Raw genomic sequence first — 22,059 nt, 5'->3', positions numbered from 1 at the left:
GTGACTCCTCTGAGAGGTGATGACAGTTTGAGAAATTTATTCTGTTCCTTTCTTCATCCTTATTCATATTTGATTTTTAAAGCCATCTCTTGGTTCTTTTCTTTTGTAAATCACTTCCAATATATTTAACAAAGTAGATCTTTGTATTGCACTGTTTTATAAACTCTAGGCAAAAGCTTGTTTCCTTAGCAGTACAAATCAAAATGTATAAAAAATCTTCTACCAGAAATCTTCAGTTTTATTATAGTATTTTGAGTGGATCAATTAGTTATAAAATTCAGTCTTTAAGATGATATTAAAATGTTACTTTTCTATTTAGGATATGGCTTCTATTTTGTCCACATTTTTACTTACAGCATGATTGGTTTTAACTTGGAAATTTCTTTTAAGTTAAGGATTCTTTCATATGTGAAAGGGAAGCATTGTTTCAGGATTCTAAATCATTTTATTGCACTTTTTTTTGTTTTGTTGACTGGTGATATCAGATCTAGGCACACTAATTACCAATCAATAAATCAAGAAACATTTTTTAAAATTTTCAGTCCTCTATTGGAATGTGTGAGAATATAATAGGGCATGATGTGCATGTGAGTATTCAATACTATTTCTTTGGCCAGATTTCTTTTCCTTTAAGGTCTTTGAATTTCTTTAATGTTTGATTCAAGAAAATTTATCTATCTGATGGGAAGAGATAAGATATTTACACAAGAAAGTAGAAAAGAAGGTAAAATCCTAGATAAAAGGTTTTAAGACATATGATGGAGAAAAAAAGCACTGCATGTTCTCAAGGTCTGACCTCATGAAGTACGTGGCCTCTAAATTTGGCTTTGAGGAAGAAGACAGCATGGAGTTTGGGAACAGAGGGAGCTTACTCAAGCCTGGCTCTGTCTCTGAGTCCCTGGGAGGCCTCAGGTGAGCCGCCTCCTCTGGGAGGACCTCTGGATGTGCAGGGAGAGGCAGAATCTAACCAGAAGCAGGACAGGAAGAACAAGGCTGGAGAACCGCTAGCAGTCCCATGGGTTCCAGCTCCAAATGCAGGAAAAGGCAATGTTGAGACCAGGGAGCTCTTAAGTAGGAGTGGTCCTGAACTCAACTCAATAGAGAGTGTGATCAGTGGAGGGTGTTGCTGGTCTCCTCCAGGATAATAGAATGAAACTATCTGATCTTGACTCCTTGGGGCCGGTCTTTCCCCTGGGAGAACTTCTCTAGTGTTCAAGGAGAATTTCTCCCCTTTTAAGAAGTTTTACCTCATGGCTTTCCCCCTGCCAAAGTCAGGACAGTTTTGGGGTTCTCCCATCAATTGCACCTGAGTATTCAGAAGATGACTTTGGTAGCTGTGTGAAAGTGAGCTTGAAGGTAGAGAGAAGTACAAGAAGACAGCTGAGACCCAATGAGATCTCATGGTGGCAGTGGGGAGGATAGTTTGAAGGGACATCGTGGCAGCTGACTGAATGAAGTTCCTTTCCCGGGAAGGGAAGGGAAAGCAAGACAGGCTTAGAGAGGAGGGAGGGAGAGGGAGAGGAGGAGGGAAGGAGAGAGACAGAGACTGAGAGGAACAGATACAGAAAGAGGGAGGGGGGAGAGAGAGACAGAGAGAGGAAGAGGAAGGAGAAGAAAGGAGGGAGGAGGAGGGAAGGGAGAGAGGGAGACAGAGAGAGGGACAGCGACAGAGAGGGAGAGGTGGGGGCGAGAAAAAGATTGAGATTTATATGTGTAGAGGTGGTGATAACTGAAGGTACATGACCCTGATCTGTAAAAAAGAGAGGTGAACATTACATAGGGAGTAACTACTTAATACATGTCTACTAAGTAATCATAGGACCCTGAGTCCGGATATATTATCAACCACTTGAAACTTAGGATGAATTTAAATCCAGCTATTCAGGAGAAGGACCTTAATTGACACAGAATGTCTCATCCCTGGGGGTCTTCAGAGTTTAAATAGCTTGCCATTGGGATTATTGGAGATGGAGAATTGTATTCTAGGTGGAGGATAGATTCAATTGGAGCTATTAGCACAAGGCTGTGGACCACAGACAGGCCCAGTGCAAACCAGGTAGAAATGTAACAGCAAATATTTCACAAGATAAATAAAAATGAAATGTCCCATAGATAATGTTACATTTTAAAACAAAGTTAGCAACATCCAGAGATGCACAAGCAGCTGCCATTTGCATTTAAGATTTATGCTACCGGCATACGAGAGTCCTGAGCTCACTTTGAATTCCTGGATTCTGCTTGAATAGGGTTAAATTTTTTTAATTAAATTAAATTAATTTAATTTAACTTCATCTAAAAATTGTCTGTTCATATTCTTTAATCATTTATTAATTAGGGAATGAGTTGCATTCTTATAGATTTGACTCATTTTCTATATATTTTTAAAATTAGACCTTTATCAGAAACACTGGATGTAAAAATTGTTTCCCAGTTTTCTGCTTCCTTTTTAATCTCGACTGCATTGATTTTGTTGAAACCTTTTAAATTTATGTTATTAAAATTATACATTTTGCATTTTATAATGCTCTGGTTTTGTCATAAATTCCTCTGTTCTCCAAAGATCTGATGGTTAAACTGTTAAACTACCCCCTTGTTGTTTTAATTTTCTTATAGTATCACACTTTATGTCTAAATCATGAACTCTTACCTTCTATTTTTAACTTTGGAATCTTTTGCCAGATGAAGGTTTGTTTTGTTTGAAGTCACTGTCGGTTTAGAGAGTGTTGATCTCTTTTGAGATTTTACACTGAGTAATTTGATAGTTTTGATTACCAGACCCAAGATAGTGGAATTTCATTAACATTTACTAGCAGGTGTCCATATGATGGCCATATTTGGGGGCATCTAGATGGTGCAGTGAAAAGAACACTGGACCTGGAGTCAGGAATACCTGAATTCAAATTCTGCCTAAGGTACTAGCTATGTGATCCTGGGCAAGTCACTTAACCTTTGCCTCAGTTTCCTCATCTGTAATATGAGAACAATAGAAGCACCCACCTCAGAAAGTGATGTAAGGCTCAGAGGATATATTTGTAAGGTGCTTTGCACAGTGTGTGGCTCATAAGGAGGTACTGTATAAGTATCTGTTATTAAGTGATAATGATGACAATGATGCTGCTTTTCCTCTCTGATGCCTTTTTAAATTGGCTCTATACTCTAAGGGGCATCCTTCCCTTTCTTCCTTGCGTAGCCTCTCTGCTTGCTTTCTTCTGTACTTTTTATTCCCTTGTTTCTGGATCAGGGGTTCTTAATATGAGGGTTAGTAGTAAAAATACATTCCAAAAACATTTCAAAATTTTTATTATATTTGGAAAACAGAATAAAAAAGGAAAACAAAACAAAGTATTGTTGTATGCCCAACAGAACATCAGGGAAAATTCAAAATATATAACAATAAACTACCAGTTTAAGAAAGGATAATATAATAGTAGAAGAAATTATATTCATGAATGGCCACTTTTTTTTTTTTTTTACTTCCTTGTAGGTTCCTTTGTTCTCTGCTGTGCACAGTTTTTAAATTTATTCTTTTTTTCCCTCCTATTATCCAGCCCCACTTCCCCCAAGCAGGCTATTAAACAAGATATATTTATGTATACAATAAAGATATATACATATAGATACCCCCACACACACATGCTTTCCTGCTCTCTCCCCCCTATACATGTACACACATCTTTTCTATCCCTGCTAACTCTTTGCTTTAATTCTGCTTCTTAACTTGCCTTGCTATCACTTACCCTCCCCACCCGTGGATTCCCTTCTTTATCTTTTTCTCCCACCATTTGCTTCCCTCTCCACTCATCCTTCCACCTTTATTTCTTTATAGGTTGTAGAGGATGCCGTATACTATTCACTACACACTTCATGTATAGTGCCGCCTATTTAACCCGTTCCCTATATGAATATGAATAAGTCTTCAGAACGAGAGCCCTCCTCCCACCTCTGTTGTCTCTGCAGCTGTTCTTCCTTTGCATTTCATTTGTATCACATAATTAGTATTTTTACCTTAACTTTGTCCCAACCCAGTTGCTGATGTCAGCCTTAAACATATGATATACATTTCCATGTAAAAAGCATAAGCAATTTGTCCATGTTAATTTCCTTGAAATTGAAATTTGATATTGACATATCTTTCACATGTTAAATTTTCTATTGAGTTCAGGTTTGGTTGAAAGAAAGTTCTGTAAATCTGCAAGTTCATTAAATGTTCATTTTTTTTTCATTCAGCATTATAGGTAATTTTGTTGGATATGATGTTTTTAGCCACAGGTCTAATTCTTTTACTTGCTGGTAGATATGATTCCAGGACCTGTGATCCTTTATTGTGGCTGCTGATACATCCTGTGCAATTCTAATTGTAGCTCTAGTGTATTTGAATTTATTTTTTGTTTCTTGTTTCTAGCAAAATTTTTTCTTTGTTCTGGAGGTTTCAAAATTTGGTAATAATATCCCTACGTGTTTTCCACAAAGAATCTCTCTCTCCCTTTCTCTGTCTCTTTTTTTCCCCCCTGAGGCGGTTAGGGTTAAGTGACTTGCCCAGGGTCACACAGCTAGGAAGTGTTAAATGTCTGAGGTTAGATTTGAACTGAGATCCTCCTGACTTCAGGGCTAGTGCTGTATCCACTGCGCCATCTAGCTGCCCCCACAAAGGGTCTCTTTGAAGTGGTGATCAATGAATTTTTTTCGAGTTCTACATTCCCTTCCTGTTCTATCACTCCAAGACAGTTTTCTTGGATTATTTCTTGCATAATTGTGTCAAAATTCTTTTTTTGATTACAGGTTTCAGGTAGTTCAGTTATTCTTATATTTTCTCTTATTGATCTGTTCCTCAGATTTTTGTTTTTCTCATAAGATGTTTCACATTCTCTTCTATTTTTTCATTTTTTATAAATCTGTTCTGTTCTGTTATTTCTTGGTCTCTCATAGCTTCACTGGCTTCCTCTTGCTTAATTCTAATTTTCAAAGAATTATTTTTTCTTTAAGACTCTGTATCTCCTTTTTCAAGTTAGTTAACTTCTTTTTATAATCTTTTTTGGAATGATTTTTATTTTTTATTTTTACTTTTTTCTCTGTGTCTCTCATTTAATTTTTTTATTAATTTTTATAATTATAACATTTTCTTTGACAGTACATATTCATAGGTAATTTTTTTTTACATTATCCCTTGTACTCCCTTCTGTTCCAAATTTTTCCCCTCCTTCCCTCCACCCCCTCCCCTAGATGGCAGGCATTCCCATACATATTAAATATTTTATAGTATATCCTAGGTACAGTATATATGTGCAGGACCAAATTTTGTTGTTGTTGTTGTTGCAAAGAAAGGTATTGTATTGTATTCAGAAGGTAAAAATAATCTGTGAAGAAAAACAAAACAAAACAATGCTCACAGTTTACATTCATTTCCCAGTGTTCCTTTTCTGGATGTAGCTGATTCTGTCCATCATTGATCAATTGGAATTGGATTAGCTCTTCTCTATGTTGAAGATATCCACTTCCATCAGCATACATCCTCGTACAGTATCATTGTTGAAGTGTATAGTGATCTTCTGGTTCTGCTCATTTCCCTCAGCAACAGTTGATTTAAGTCTCTCCAAGCCTCTCTGTATTCCTCCTGCTGGTCATTTCTTACAGAGCAATAATATTCCATAACCTTCATATACCACAATTTACCCAACCATTCTCCAGTTGATTCTCATTTAATTTTTAAATCAATTTTTGAGTTCTTCTATAAATTCTCTTTGGGCAGGGAGCCATTTAATGCTACTCTTTGCGGTAGAAGAAAATTTTTTTTAACTTCAGTATCTTCTGAAGATGAGCCCCTGTCTTCCCTATCCCCATAATAAGTTTCTGTGGTGGGTTTTTTTCTTTTTTGCAAATTCATTTTTTTTAATGAGAAGTATTAGTGTAAGCACCTCTAATTGTGGAGTTAGAGGGGTGGTGCCTTTGGTTTCCCTTCAGCTATCCCCTCTGACCTGGAATCCCAAACCAAAAGCTTCCCTCTCCTATAAGTGCCCACAGCCAGCAGCATCCCTGCACTGCTGCCCCTGCACTTCCAATGTGCTGGCTCCTTCTTACCCAGGGCCTTGTCTCTGCCAATCAGCTGAGTTTCCCTGCTTCTGCCGGGACTCAGACCCCAACTCTGCACTCAGCTAGCCTGGAGATATCCTGGGGTCTTTCTTCAGACTTTCTCAGATTGTGTGGTGAGGACCCCTGTTCTGCCCAAAGTCTTCCTGATTTTTCACGTGTCTTTGTTCACCCTGAAGTGCAAATTTGTTCTTTGTAGGGAAATTCAGAGAGCTTGAAAGTTACTGACCTGCTCCACCATCTTCCTGGATAAGAGTCCTCCCTTGTAAAAATATTTTGATTACTATCTTCTAAACTAGTTGTTTCTTTTCTGATCCTCTATTTTATTTTATGTATTTAGTATTTGTTCTTCTGGCAGACATCTTTGATAGCCTATTTAGAATATTTCCAATGTTGTTGTAGGATTGTTCCCCATCACACACCTTTTATAATAAACTTCTATTTGATCTTTGTTCATGCAAGTTTTGTATTCTGTATTTCATCTTGATATATTTATTCTTAGGAGAAAAAGTCAGTCTTTCTCTCCTTCCTTCCCTCCTTCCCCTCTCTCCCTCCCAGCTTCCCTCCCTTTCTTACTCCCTCTCCTCCCCTCTTCCCTTTCCTTTTCTCTTTCTCCTTCCCTCCTTCCTTCCCTCCTCCTTCCTTCCTCTCTATCACCCCCAAAATTCTGGCAACACATGCCTGTAAAACTTCTATAAGAAAAACAGACACATTATTCAGTAAAGAGTTCTGAGTTTATATTTAATTGAGATGAAGATCATAAAATTAGACTATTTTATAATACAGCTTTTGGGTCTTGTTCACCCAAATGAAACAGAGCAGCTAAACTTCACAATTGTTAATCATTTTATATAATGTATGTTGTCAAACATAATTCATAATTAGGTTCCTTTCATGAAAAGACTAGTTTTTGAAGGAGATGCTTCAGAAATGCCTACATCGGTTTCTATGTACAACCAGTATATAAAGCATGTGTAAGCAGCCAGGATTAAAAATATCCAAAAGGATAACCATGAATGATAATAAACTGAAAAGAAAAGAAATATCAGCACTCTGAATTGTACTGTGCAGTTTTTGAAAATTCAGTTTTAAAAATAAAACCTGCTTCTAAGTAGTTCCAGGGATCAAGGACTGGACCTGGAAGCCTGGAAGACCTGAGTTCAAATATGGCCACTAATACTTATTCTTTGTGTGATCTTGGGCAGTTCTTTTAAGTTCTTTCTGCCTCAGTTTCCTCAACACTAAAATGGGGATCTTAATTAATAGTATTTATCTTATAGAGTTGTTATGAGTAGCAGATGGGATAATTTTGTAAATTTCTTTGCAAACCTTAAAATGCCATATAAATCTAGTTATTAAAATGCACTAAGATCAGAGTGTAAGTTGTAGTTCTCAGCATAAAACAGAGAATTACAAAAAAAGTTTTCAATTTCATCAGTTTGCTAATTCTAATTTTTTTCTGTATTTGTTACTGAAACCTTAGAGTTCACTTTCCCTAAAAAAGATTTTTAAATCAATTTAAATCAAAGTGACCAATTATATTAACTTTGATCACTCTTCCTCTCTACAGGTGCCTTATTTCTTGTTTCCTCTATCTGTCTGAGGTGTTCTTTTACCTGTCTTTTGGTGGACTTGCTAAAATCAGCCTTTTTCTCAGAACGTTTAAGTAAAGGCTGGTGTACATCAGCATTGTTCACTCTGTCCAACATTTCTTTGTTTTGACAAGTCAGTTTGTGGGCTAACTTGTTTTTTTTTTCCCATAGTCTTCAGAAGCCTTGGAAACTGCTAATCCTTTCCAATTGTAACCTCTCTGGGGGCTGACACCATTCTTTGAATTTCTTGTGTCCAGTATTAGTGCTCTATAAAGGCTTGTTGGTGATGGTGTCAGCCTCTGAAAGGAACAGGTATCACACCATGTGAAAGCACCAGCCTCGTGGTGCTTACCCAAGGGAAAGGTGCTGCTTAGATGTGTACGGGTCTCAGCCATGGGTCTCCTCCAGAGAGGGGGCACAGTGCCCTAGGGCAACATCTGTTTTTGAGGCATCCTGGGGACAGATTTGCAGTCTGTAGTTCTGTGTTCGTGTTGCTGTCAGGCCTGCAGAGAATAATTATGAGTGGAAATCGATGTTTAGCTCACTCACTTGAGAGCTATTTGTTGAACACTCGTTGCTAGTTGAGCATTGAAGAGAATTCAGTTAAAAAAAAAAAAAGAAGAGAATTCAGTTAAGTGTCAGAGTGTTGGTTGCTTGAGGATAGAGATTGCTCCATTTTAACACAGTCTCCCTAGTGATGTTCTCAGCCCCCTGCTTGGCACCTAAGAGACACTGAAGGGAGGGAGGGAGAGAGGACACAATCTCTGTCCTAAAAAAGCTCAAAGTCCAGCAGAGGAACCCAGGCAACTTCGTTAGCAACAGAGATTATCCCCTTGTGTCATTAGGTAGCAGTAGCAACATTAGAGGCATTCTGGGGAGGGAAATGTTCTTGAGTAGTATGTCCCGGAAGAATTCCTAGAGGACATATGACTTGAACCTCAAAAGATGAATAGAACTTGGACATTCTTCCTTGAGGGAAGAAAATAAACAAAGAGTCAGAGATGGGAAGTGTGCGGCATTTTCCATGGGTGTCAAGAGTCCCCCTTGATTAGAGCGAAGTGTTTGTATTGCTTTGTAAAGACCAGATTGTGTCAGAGAAACAGATCCATAGGACACAAGCAATCCTTGATGACTTTTGAATAGAGGGTCAGCTCCATTAATGAAAAGAGTATTCCTCCTCTTGTTGAGAGACCCCAACTGTGTTCTGTGACAAGGAAACAAATTAAGAAACAAGAGTCAATCTAAAGCATAAACCAACCACTCTGGCCCACTTTTTATCAGAAAGGTTCACAGTGTTAGCACATCTTGCCATTTATTTCCCAAGAACACCTTGGTGAATGATCAATTTAATGGTGCGACACACAACATTACTTATGGGAATCTATCCATCTTTCCAAGAGGGGAGATATATTACAAGCCTTGTGCTAACAGGCAGAATAATACAAAATATTGAAATTTCATCATTAATATCTGGACTTATCTCATAAAGGAATTGCTTTCTCTTTTTAATTTTTAAAGATGACTTGCTGTCTTTCTAGCTCTTTCTATGGCACAGCTCTCCTCTACCTATTTATTCTTCATCTTCTTTTCAATCTGCAGTCCTTCCACTCCTCCTTTTTTTCCAAGGTCAGTGATTTGGACTGGTATTCCTCCCTTCAAAATCTTATCTCTTTATCTAATCCTTCTATCAATCCATACAATCTATTGGCTGACATTAGACACTGTACTAGGTATTAGAAATACAAACAAGTACAAAATGTTTATGAAATATATATCTGGTAAATTAACAGGGGGTTGGGGAGCTGTCTTTGTGGAGGACAGCACTAGCGGTTGGGGAGATCAGGAGACTTTATTCCAGAGATGTTGTTTGACCTGACATTCTAAGAGATAGTATTGAGATGGGATTGTGTGCTGCCCAGGCATTGAGACAGTCAACACAAAGATGTAGATGGTTCAGGAGAGAGTGTCTACTGCTAAGAAAAGCAGGAATGCCCCTTTGACTAGACAATAATGTCAAGGAACTGCAGTAATAACCTTGAATTACTTTCTAAGTAAACTTGGAAAAGTGGGTTGGAGCCAATTTGTGAAGAGTTTTCAAAGCAAAACCTAAAGGTGATAATCTGACTCGAAAGGCAAAAAACCTGGGGAGTTGATGGAAAGATTAAGTGATATGGGCTGATCTTAACTTTAGAAAAAGCATTGTCAGCAGAGTGGAGGTTCTAACAGAGTATGGAAATATCAACAGTAAGGGCAATCTCTTAGGAAGTTATGGCAATGATCAAGGTGGAGGAGCCTGAACTGAGTATAAAATGGAGAAGGAGGCTGTAAGTATAAAATTGAGTCAGGAGTAGAAATGATAAAGCTTTGATACTTACTATTTCTGTGGCATGAAGGAGTTAAAGGGTTAAAGGAAAGGACTGAGGTTATTAACCTTAGAGAGGTAGAGGGTGGTGGAGTTCTCAGCAGAAACAGGGAGGTATGGAAATGTGGTGCGATTGAGGGGGAGAGAAGCAGTATGTGTTCCCAGGCTAAGCAGGGAGTACCTATGGAAAGGCAGTTTAAAAATCTCCAGGAAGTGGTTACAAATGTGGTTCTAGAGATATAGATACAGGAAGCATCGAGATGGTGATTACACCAAAGGGGCTCATGAGGTCATCAAGAAATGGCACATTGGAAGCCTCTCTCTCCTTTTAAAGCACAAATTCAGCAGCTGAGCTGTAGGGTAGGTAAGGAAATGGGTTACTCTTGGGTGGCAAGAGGACCATTCAAGTCCTCATTCGCACTTCTTTCCAAATTCTGCCTTGCCTTCCCAAGTACCCTTTTGCAAGTAGCAGAGAACTTTGGGATAGCCTAGCCAGGCTCCTCCTGGAGCCGCTCTCCATAGTCACAGATGGAAGTTTGGAAGGAATCTTGACTTCAAGTCAGATGATTAGGGCTACAGGTCTACTCTTACCAGATAAGTGTGAGAGGTCACGCCAGTCATTTCCCTTCCATTTCCTCATCTGTCCAATGAACTAGCTTACTCAGGTCTCCAGTAACACTAACATTCTGTTACTCCATTATGACCTTCTATTTTTATCACAGTTGTAGTGTTTCAGCTATCTCAGTTTCATTATTGATTAAACAGGCTTCCATGGGCTAGGCTCCAAGTCTCTAACCAGCATACAAAAAAGGTTTCTATGAGAAAATGTCTTTGAAATCCCATAATACTGACATGACCAACCAACTTAGAGAAAAATGGCTTGTTTTCCAAATTTTAGGTTTCTTTGATTTACATATAGTATTAGTGGATCAAAGGATTTTTATTTAGATTTGGATATAAGTTATAGTATTCAGAGAAAAGAGACTAATTAAACGTTAAAGAACCAGGACACAATTTATACAATACCAGCATTGTAAAGACAATTTTTAGAATAATAATCCATCATGATTCCAGAGAACTGGTGAAAAAGCAGAGAGAGAATGGATTTAAGACATAGAATGGGACATTCCATTGTGGACAAGGTCAATGTGGGGGGATGCTTGACTATGCATATTTGTTTATAAGGGCATGCATGGTTTCAGGGGGTGGTTCCCACAAAGGGGGAAGAGTGGAGGTGAGAGGGAAAGAAAATGAATGCTTTAAAATTTAGCACTGTATCTTAAGTTCTGGAAAATGTATGTCATGGGGGCTGCTCGGTAATGCAATGAATAAAGGATTGGCCTTTGAGTCAGGAGGACCTGTGTTAAAAAATAACTTCAGACACTTGACATAAATACATAATACATAGTAGGTGTTTAATATATGCTTATTCTCTTCCTTTGTTCTATCATAAGTCAATCAAGAAGTCTTTCCTAAGAATCTGCCAGGTGTTAGAGATGGAGATAAAGCTGGAACAGTCTTTGCTCTCAAACAACTGATATTATCTCCTTGTTCATGTTCAAGTAAATACGAAAGATACTTGAAATAAATAACAGATAGTAGGAGGGAATGAGGGAGAAATAGTTGAGGAGGGATGGAAAGGATAGGAAAGACATTAGAGGGGGGCCTGGGGCTGAGCTTTGAAAGAAGCTGTGCATTTTAAGAGGCAAAGGTGAAGAGGCAATGCTCTCTAGAAATGGGGCACAGTCAGATGGAAAATCTTATGTGAGGAATATCAGCAAGAGGAGAAGTTAGACCTATACTTTAACATATTTAACATGTATTGGACTACCTGCCATCTGAGGGGGGTGGGATGGGGGGAAGGAGGGGAAAAGTTGGAACAGAAGGTTTTGCAAGGGCCAATGTTGAAAAATTACCCATGCATATGTTTTGTAAATAAAAAGTTATAATTAAAAAAAAAAAGGAAGTTAGAGAAATACTTAGTCGATAATGGTCCCCATGGCAGCGCTTTGTGTGCAGAGAATGGATGTCTTCCTAGGCACCTCTCTTTTATGGGCGCTGATCTGGCACTGTGCTGACAGTGTGGTCAGACTGCCAGAGTCCACACTGTTGGCATATATTCTTCAAGAACTTAGAAGTATTAGGCTCAAGGACCAGATGCAGCCCATAGATTTAGAACAAGATTAAAATGTATTTGAGAAATGTTTAGCAAAATAACAAATAATCTAGTGCAATACAGATGATATTACTTGCCATGTCAATCTGTGGCTAAAAGGATTTGTTTCTCCCTGAATTTGACTTTGCTGTTATATGCCATTTTGAGGTACCCTAGGAGGACTTTTCAGAATGATAAAATTTCAGGTTTCAAAATTTCAATGAGGCATTGTGACTTAGAAGAAAGAACATCAAATTGAGTGTCTTAAAAGACCTACTTGCAAATTCTGGCTCCAATACTTGGTAGTTCTTTGACTATAGTCAGATTATCTTCTCAGAGTCCTTTTTCAGCTTTGAGACAACATAGATCTGAGATGACCTGTGTTATCTCCCCAATCCTCTGCTATTTTTTCCTTGTTCCTTTAACTTCAAGAAGGCTCAGCTTGGTCATCTGTAAAATGAAAGAGGTAGACAAACTAGATTATCACTGTGACCTGTTTTATTTTCAAGTATGTGATTTGTAAAATAGGAAAAATAATAATTGTAATGATGTGCTTTGGCAGGGGTTATTATTATCCTTCCATTTATAGATGTACAATGGGAAAAACAGATTGTGGTTTGAATTCTTAAAGAGAAAATTCTGTATACTTATTTAAAAAAACCTAAGCAAAAATTAATTTCAAATATATCTTTATTTACATTTTTATAGCAGAAATAGGGATGGGAGTTTAAAGAGTCATATATGAACACTAATCTCCAAATCTCCAAAAAAGGTGAAATTATATATTCTAAGAACAAACAGTGCAATGAGAGCACCAAGAAGTTGCTTTTAATGGAGGTTAGTTTAATTAGAGTTAAAAATGGCGCCTTGGGTCACTTGTAGGTAAGTAGGTGACCTGCTCAAAGTCATCAAAGTATTAAGTGGAGAGGTTGGCATCAGATCTTTGGGATCCTGGTTGCTGAAATAGTGCTTTTTCTTCTAGCACAGCAAACTGGTCATTTAGCAGCAGAGCCATATTAGTGACTCTAGGTCTCTATTTCAGTGCTCTTTCTCATACAGTATGCTGCAAAAGTTTGAAGAAAATGTGTTCCCCTGCTTTTTACATATGACAATATTAACAGAAACTCAGAATGACATTTGCCATTTCTACAGAGCCACATTGTCATTCAATACCATGTGAGTTCTTCATAATATTTTTTCACTATTGAAAAATGCTGTTTTTCTTAGAATAATGTTTACTTTGGTTTGTGTACTAGAGAAGTGACTGTTCACTTAGAGGTCACTGTATTATTATTTGGGTTTTACTTAAATGGTTTCTGAAGATGAAATTTGATATTAATCCAAGCTGTTATTTTTGAAAGTTGAGAACTCTCAGAAGCATCTTCTGTTACTGTAGACCCAGTTCATTTGTATCACATATTTTGAAGTCATACCAAGTTGTGTTATTGACAGCTAAGACCTCTCAGTCCTTTGCAATATGATAAATGAATAAGCTTGTTGAACTCTGTACTTGTCTTTGAGTCATCTATTAAGCCTCAGATTAGATCAGGAAGGGAACATCAGAATCTGCAAAAAAGATACAAAGCTTGTCCTCATTCATCATCCCCCACCTCTCAGAAAGCTGATAGAGCATTTGTAATTGTCCCTGAGTGGCAAGGAGACAGCTGGTGGACTGTCATCCTATATCAGGAGGGTGGCTTGTCTCCTTTCAAGCAATGGATTAGCTACATTTTGCTCATGCTGTCACTTCAGTCACTGATGTGCATAGATTGTAACTTGGATAAACCACGTGGTTTAGATTTATTGTATACACATAGAAAAATGGATAGGTTGAGTTGTGTCTTTCACATATTCCTTATCTGTTACATAAAGACAACATGTGTCTGTTTGTTGCTGAGCTTTTCAAAATGATAATACTTTAATAAAGAACTTTCCAGTAAGAGGGGTCACAGCTGTTCAGTAGAATTCATGTAATGAAAAGTTTTATCAAACTGTAAATCATCTCTTGAGATTTCAGGTCATAAGTCTTGATTTTTTTTTCCTTAACTATATTCCCATTGGCCACCTCTCTCGATGCTACCATATCTTTGGAGTTTCCTTTTCCGTTAGGTAAATGTGACAGGCATAAGTCAGATTGACTTTTGTTCTCCCGTTCTTGATCAGTTTTTTGATAGTTATCTGTAGATTTTTTTTCAAGTGAATATCTAAAAAATGAGCATTTCTTACCTTTCTTATGATTTTTACTTTACAACTACTGATAAAATTTGCTGGGTGGAAGTAGGTTTTAAATTTTGAAGTAATGAATATTTTCTTGTTTTCACATTTGATCAAGTTTTTCCTTCCTGTTTCCAAGTAAAACTAAAAAATATTCTAAAACTGTGATTTCTTTTAAATTTTTTTAAATTAACAAATTTTATTGTTACATCACTTTCATTTCCATATATATCTTCATGCCTTCCAACTAGTGATTTATCTACTGTAAGGAAGAGTTAAAGAGAAAGACAAAAAATTCACAGTTGCCTCATCAACCATATCAGATAGTCTGTTCCCTACCTTTGCCACAAAGGAAAACACTTACATTTCCTGATCTCTTCTCAGGACTCAGGCTTAGTCACCATCACTGACTAGCATTCAGTTTCACTTTATTCATCTTTCTGTTTACATTGTTGTCATTCATCATGCATTGTTTTTTCTGGTTTTACTTATTTTGCCCTACATTCATTCATAAATGTTATCGTATCCTACTGTGAATATTTCATATTCATCCTTTCCTTTGGTGCAGAAATACTCCGCTATATTCATATGCCACAATATGCCCCTTTTCTAAATAATTGGCAGTCAATCAGAAGCAGTCTTTTGGGGAACTTGCCTTCTCTCAGCAGAAACAACACCTATATACATAGGTGGGCATATGCAAATTATGGCTGAAGTTAAATGGGAGATGACTTTTGGAAGATAGACTCTAGGAGCTAGAGATCAGGAAAGGCATCATGAATGGCACTTTGGGGCTTGAAGCTAGAAGTGAGAAGAGACAGAACGAAGGCTCATTGGGCCCAAACAGGGAGTGGACAGATGGGAGTTATGGCTAACTAGAGTGGCCGAAGATGCCGGCTGGGGAGTCAGGCTCTAATGGTTGCAAATGCCAGGCAGCAGATTGGATCTGATCCTGGCAATAACAGGGAACCACTGGAGTTGATTGAGTAGTGGAATCATGTGATCAGAACTGGGTTTTTGTTTGTTTGTTTTTTAGTGGAGTAAGGAAAACTTAAGTATTTATTAGTCAGGCATTGTTGTATTAAAAAAAACCTGTCATTAAGGATCTCACAGTCTAATAGGGAGAAACAACATGCAGACAACTAGGTACAGATAGATATTTGAAGAGTAAATTTGAGATCATCTCAGAGGGAAGATACTAAAATTAACAAAGACTGGGAAAGCTATTTGGAAAAAAGAGGGGGATTTCAGCTGTGACTTGAAGTAAGAGAATTCCAGAGATGGGGACAGCCATGGAAGATTTGGGGAGTTAGGAGAATGAGGAATAGCAAAGAGCCCAGTGCCCCTGAGTGAGAGAGTGCATGGAGGAGATTGGGAAGGGAGGAAAGGGTCAGAAAATGATGTACAAGATCCTGGAGACAATAAGGAGCCACTGGCATTTATTGAATGTAGAGATGGCCCAATCAGGTCCATCAGGTCTGATGGAAACTAAAAGATGGGTTATAGTGTATAGAGAGTTGAAACAGGTTAAACGAGCAGGCTGGAGCAGTAGCTGAAAGGGAATGAGGCCTGAGGGGGTGACAGTTCAGGATGTTCAGTAAAGAGCTAGTGATTGGAGACTGAAGTGAGGAGAAAGGTTAAGACTGGATGAGAAAGATCTCTAGAAAGAATTTCATCCATGGGAGCGGATGAAATCAAATGAAAGAGCAAAAAAGTGAGAGGAAAAGATACACACAGAGCTTTGGGAAAAGCTGAATGGGGGTGAAACTCAAGTGGCCTGATTTGGAGCATTGTTTTTGGAGGATTTTTTCCTTTGAACATTGTCTATTCCTATCTCTTGATCATTTGTCAAATGGGGAATGACTTTTGTATTCATAAATTTTAATCAGTTCCTTATATATATTTGGAAATTAGATGTTCATGAGAGAAACATGCTGTAAATATGTTTCAGTTATCTGTTTCCTTTTTAATTCTAGTTATATCAGTTATGTTTGTACAGACTTAAAATCTGCTACAGTCTCAGTTGTCCATTTTATTATCAGTGAACCTCTGTGTCCCTTGTTTCATGAATTTCTCTCATAGCCATAAATAGAAAAGGACATTTCTTTTTTAATCCTCTTATTTCTTTATGATGTAACATTTTACCTATGTTATGTTTCCACTCCTTATCTTGAGATACATTGTGAGCTATTACTTTAAACGCAATTTTTGCTAGACTGCTTTCCACTTTTCCTAGGAGTTTTCATCAAATATTGAGACATTACCAAGTAGCTGTGGATTTATTTGAATTTGGATTTATTGAACTCTGTAGTAAGAATGCTGTGCTTAGAGCCGGGAAGACCTGAGTTTCATAAACTGAAAAATAAAAAAAAAATATGAGTAAGTGTAGCTTGTTGATTATTTTTTAAAAAAGCATTTTTAGCATAGGAAAATGATAATTTTAAGACTTTTTAAAAGCCAGATCTCTCATCATTACATCAGAATCATTCTAAATTGTTTGTTAGATAAAGCAGTAAAAAGCCTTTGTTTTTAATGGGATATAAAATAGGAAGATATGTCATTGCCAGAATTGTTCACTATTTTGATTGAGGAAAATTAGGGTTTTAAGTTAGAGAAGAATTCTCTATGAATGGTGGAGTCTTTAAATTCTCTAATTTGTAGGTGACATTTTATTGATTGTATTCTGCTCCAAGACATTGCAGAACATCCTAGAAGTGATTTATTATCGTCAAAGTGAATTTGGCCTGACCATCCACATAGAAAAGAGATCAGCTTGTCCACCAGCTGGTATATTTGAAATAGGTAGAACATATAGTGACAATGGACCGGACCCAGAGCTAAATAGAACAAGAAGAATGATCTGGTTTGCTTTGGTAGAATTGGAGAGTGCTTTTAATCTCAAGCTTTCCATCAAAGAAAGCAAAGGCTTTTTAAAATGCCAACATTCCATTTTCTTGGCAGCGTGACACCATGTGACAGTAAAACATGAAATATGGCGGTGTCTGAAGAATTTAAAATGTGTATCTCACAAATGGCAACAAAGAGGCATGTGGTGACTATGAGTAAGTTGCAGCTTATGATCAATGAAGAGCTTTGAAGAACAAGAAGAAAATATGTCATGAAGGAATTATATTCTTGTAAGAAAAGATGGACTGGTCATGTGATACACTGAAAGGATGCTAGACTAGTGGACCCATGGAGTGCTCTTCTGTACCTTCTTATGTCAGAAGAAAGTGAGGGAGCCCTCTAGTGCATCATATGACAAGCCTGTGATGAACTTATTAGAGTATGTGCATAGACCACATGTACAGGCAGAGATTTGTGGTCTTGGTTTTTGGAAAGAATTTTCAATTGGATGTGATCATAGATTCATTTCACTTTCTGAATAATTCATCTGATATTTATGAAAACAGAATGAAAACAAGGAGGCGTCTTCCCACCTGAGCTGACCAGTGTTGTGGAAGATGCTCTATATTTTAGCAGCTGAGTATTTATCTCTTGTCCATGTCATGTTTTTGGTCAGGTGAGATGACCAATGTGTACTGGCCTTGTGAAGGGAATAAAATAACAATGAATAGAGAAATCCATTGGTTAAAGTAATTCCAATATGGTCTAGTTAGTTTTGTTATATTCCATGACCATAATCTTAAATCTAATGCACTGTATTGAATAGCACAAATCCACTAGTACTTGCTGGTGCCTAGAAAAATAATCACCCTGCTACTTACACTTTTCAAAAGCACATCTATGTGTATAAGTTTCTTTTGTTACTTCTAGATATCTGTAACAAATTTGGGTTCATATCTTCTCAAAATGATGCTCTGAGCCCCACTATTTTTTCTTTTTGAAATCTCATTCCTACAACTAACTGTTGTATTTATCATATGATACCCCATTACAAGAGTTTAAAAAATGATTTTTTCTAAAATTAGAAAATGAAAGATGAAATAGGAAACTCCATTCGTGGTAATCATTCTTAAGATCACTCTCAGAAAGTGATTTTAGCTCTTCTCTTCACTTTTCTTTTCAAAATACAAGGGGAAAGTCATACTCTTTCCAAATAGTCCTATTGACTGCTACCTCTAAGATCATAGATCTGGAATAGAAAAGGTACTCCTCAGAGGCCCTCTAGTTCAGTGGATGTAGAACTTGAAGGGACTTGGGCCATTCATGCACTCCCTTTATTTTACATGTAAGTATTACCCCTATACCTCCAGTTATTGAAGTTTTTTATTTGTTTAAGGAGTACTTTATAATTTAATATATACAAGTCTTTTGTGTGCTTGGTAGATCGATCCCCAAGTATTTTATGCATTTTTTAATTATTTGGAATCTGTTAATATCATTTTAAAATATAGTGACTTTTGATGGTTTATTTGCTGAAGCAATTAGTTATTTTTATGCACCAGATGCTGCGCTAGCAATAGGGATGCAAGGAATGATTTTTTTAAAAAAACTAAAACCAGTGCTTGTTCTTAATGAACTTGCATTATAATGGGAGAAGTAGCATGTAAATAACTCAGTGTATTTACTATTTGTAGAGAGAATAAATGAAAAGCAATATGAGGAGGTAGAGTCTATTTCCATCATTTCTTTTACTTCCTCTTACTTAGCACAATGCCTGGTCCCTAGTACATTTAATAAATGCTTAGTAATTGATTAATTGATTCGTTTTTTCCTACTTAATTTTTCTCAAGTTCCATTTCTGCTTCCTTGCATTTCCTCGTACTGACATAGTAGAGGTCAAAGATAGTAGTACTCAGTGATGAGAATGTTGTTTTAGAAGAGCAAGTATTCTGTTTAATGTCTATTTTTTTGTCCAAATTTCATATATAAATTATCTGGTTTTATCTGACTTAGTTGCCAAGCTTTGTGCCTATTCATTTCACCTGTACAGCTTTTCTCTGTGTTACACATTAATATTGCTCTAGACTATACTGCCTGTGGTTTCTTTGTCTCTTTGTCAAGGAGATTGAGTGAGTGCTGGCTGAAGTTGTTTCTGAGTTCTTTTGACTGCTTTGTTGTGGAGATTGTTTTGCATCTGTTAGATTCTTCAAGAAATGGAAAAGTACTTTTACTACCATCTGTTTTCCATTTTATTTGGAATAGAGTGCTAGTTATTTTTTTCATTTTTCAGAGTCAGCATCTTAAGTAGATCATATTAATACTATGATAATTGTTTGCTTAATTGTGTTTGATAAGCTTAGGGAATAACAGCATGCTTCAGTGAGAGGAGCACTGAATTTGGGTCACAGGCCCTAGGTTTGAATCTTATATCTACTATTTACTACTACTAATTACTGTCTCATTTTGGCCGCATCATTTAATATCGCTGGACCTCAGTTGCTTGATACATAAAATAAGTGGATTGGACTAAGTGATCTCTAAGATCTCTTCCAGCTCCATTTGTGAGTGAAATATTACAAATTTCAGTATGACACTTTTAAAACAATCTTTTTCTGTATGCAGTACTCGACTACTTAATTAAAAGTATATAATTTAATTTGAATTCACATAGGACCTTTTTTTTTCACTTTTAGATTTTATAAATTGTTTTGATTAGAAAATTTCTTACCTGGTAGCCACTACTTTGTTCATGAACTTCTCTGAACTTAAGCTTAGTGTTTAATATAATAAATTTACCAAGCCTATACTTACATTCTTTTCAACTTGTTTAAGATATGTCAGAACTTCTGCTACATTTTGATAATCTAGGGGAAAACTGGGTTTTCTTTTACTTAACCAATGCCTTCAAGAAAAGTCTAGTTGACTCTTTTGGTCTATGGCAAACCAGTTTATCATGGTTGAACTGCAGAACCTTTGAATTTCTCTCTCTGCTCTAAGAGTGTGTCATTTCTAATCTGTGATGTGAGGGTGACTGCTGCATTGCTAAAAGGGAGGAAGACTCCAAAGAGGTTTCACATAGTAGTGTAGAATTAAGAATTTTAACAGACCAGAGTACACAGTTGACCTCCCATAGAAAATTGCTTGGAACTTGAAACTTGGAGAAGAGGAGGAAGGATCTTTCTGAGTTCATTTTTTGAAAGCACCAAGGTGAGAAAAGATATGTTGAATGTGGGAAGCAACTGGCGAGTCAATGTCGGTGAAACTCCTATGAAACTTGGCTGAAAAGCTAAACTGAGCCAGATTGTGACTAGTCTTGAATGCTGTATATGGAATTTTTTAATAGAGTCTAGGAAGGAGAGTAAAATGATTCTTAATTTCTTTTTATTATTACTTTTACTTGATTTGGGAGTTGAGCTTATTTCCTGGGTTTATCTGTCCTGGGATTATTGATTTTGATCATTGCAAATGATATGGAACCTCTTCACTTACAGGGAAGTACATTATTCTTATTTAAGAAGCATAGACTCACTGATAAGTCATTTGTATAGGTTTTGTTCCTTTTTTCATGTAAATTGCTTCTTAGAGTCCTGAGAGTTAATGGCCTTTTAAAAGCTGATGTGAAATATTTAAGCCAGCTTGCAAATAGGGTAGGATCATACCTGCTTTTTGACACACATACATATTACTGGCTGAGAAGTAACAGAGCCTCCCATAGAAGAGTTTTTACTTAAGCTATTTTCAACCTTCTTCTGGGTAACAGTGAGTGACTCTTATGTGCTCCCCAAGTCCATGGAAATCAGATGCTGTTTTGTTGTCTTTTGCAGGAGCATCTGTCACTGAAGAAGTACATTGTTGACATTGTGGTTGAAAGCTCAACACCCACAGAGCCTGTAAAAGATGTAGACGAGCGGCAAAAAAACAAGAAGAAAGCCAAAAAGCTGAAAGCCCGGATGAACTCCAGGTATTTGCTCTAAAGGAGGATTTTCCTCAGTCCAAATATCACTGAAGGGTAAAAAAGAGTTTACAATTATTTGCTTTCCGAATGCCTTGAAAATAGTGCTGATGAGCCTAATTTATAGCCACTTCCTCTGATTGAGAAAGAAAAGTGCCCATCGATCGATGGGAAGCCCTTGCTTTCACCTGTTTAAGAGCCTTTCTCATAATTGGACGTCAGGGTGGCCCTGACGGCAGCCTCTTCCAGAGCACAACAGCAGGTTTAAGTATGTGCAAACCAGGCCTGTTTTTCTTTCCAACTATTGATTTTTAAATGAAGTATCAAAGAAAATCAATAGTAATCAACAAATAGAAGCCAATGGCTATAGTGTCAAATCCCATGACTAGGTTTAATCAATCTGTTGTCTGTCACAATAAGAAAAAGTCAGAGAAATATCTTGAAATGGAAAGTGAGTTGTTAGCCCTGTAGTTTATCACTGGCCTAACAAATGGCACCTGAAGATCCCACAGCTGTGAAGGCTGCTGTTGGATGGTGGTCATTCATCTGATAACTGTGCTTGTAGAGTGTGATGGGAGAGAAAGAGGCATGACTTGGGTTTGAAGTGGGGTTTTGCTGCTTCTTACCTATGTGAGTCACTGCTAGGCCTATTGGGTCAATTTTCTTCCTCTGTAAAATGGGTCTGGTAGAAGAAAAGATTTCCAAGGACCTTTAGCTCTGAATCCTATGGCTTTGTTTTCATGATTTCAGTAGATAGTTATAGAGCTTATTGATTTCTTTATGATTCTAAGCTACATCAAAAAGCTTGAAAAATGTCATGTAGAAGTACTTTGAACTTTTGTATCCTTTGATA

At 37.1% G+C, this 22,059-nt stretch overlaps 1 protein-coding gene across 2 annotated transcripts in view; it reads left to right on the top strand.

The window, feature by feature from the left end:
- Nucleotides 1–22,059, top strand: part of SCAPER (S-phase cyclin A associated protein in the ER) — a 370,936-nt gene that overhangs the window by 119,391 nt on the left and 229,486 nt on the right. For both annotated transcript variants that reach the window (XM_074296499.1, XM_074296500.1), the window contains one exon: nt 21,079–21,215. In XM_074296499.1, the coding sequence (XP_074152600.1) occupies nt 21,079–21,215 (137 nt within the window). The remainder of the gene's footprint in view (nt 1–21,078; nt 21,216–22,059) is intronic.

Source organism: Sminthopsis crassicaudata, chromosome 2, assembly GCF_048593235.1.
Source record: "Sminthopsis crassicaudata isolate SCR6 chromosome 2, ASM4859323v1, whole genome shotgun sequence".
NCBI lineage: Eukaryota > Metazoa > Chordata > Mammalia > Dasyuromorphia > Dasyuridae > Sminthopsis > Sminthopsis crassicaudata.
Note: the sequence above shows the minus strand (reverse complement) of the source record. Positions and strands in the feature narration are given on the sequence as shown.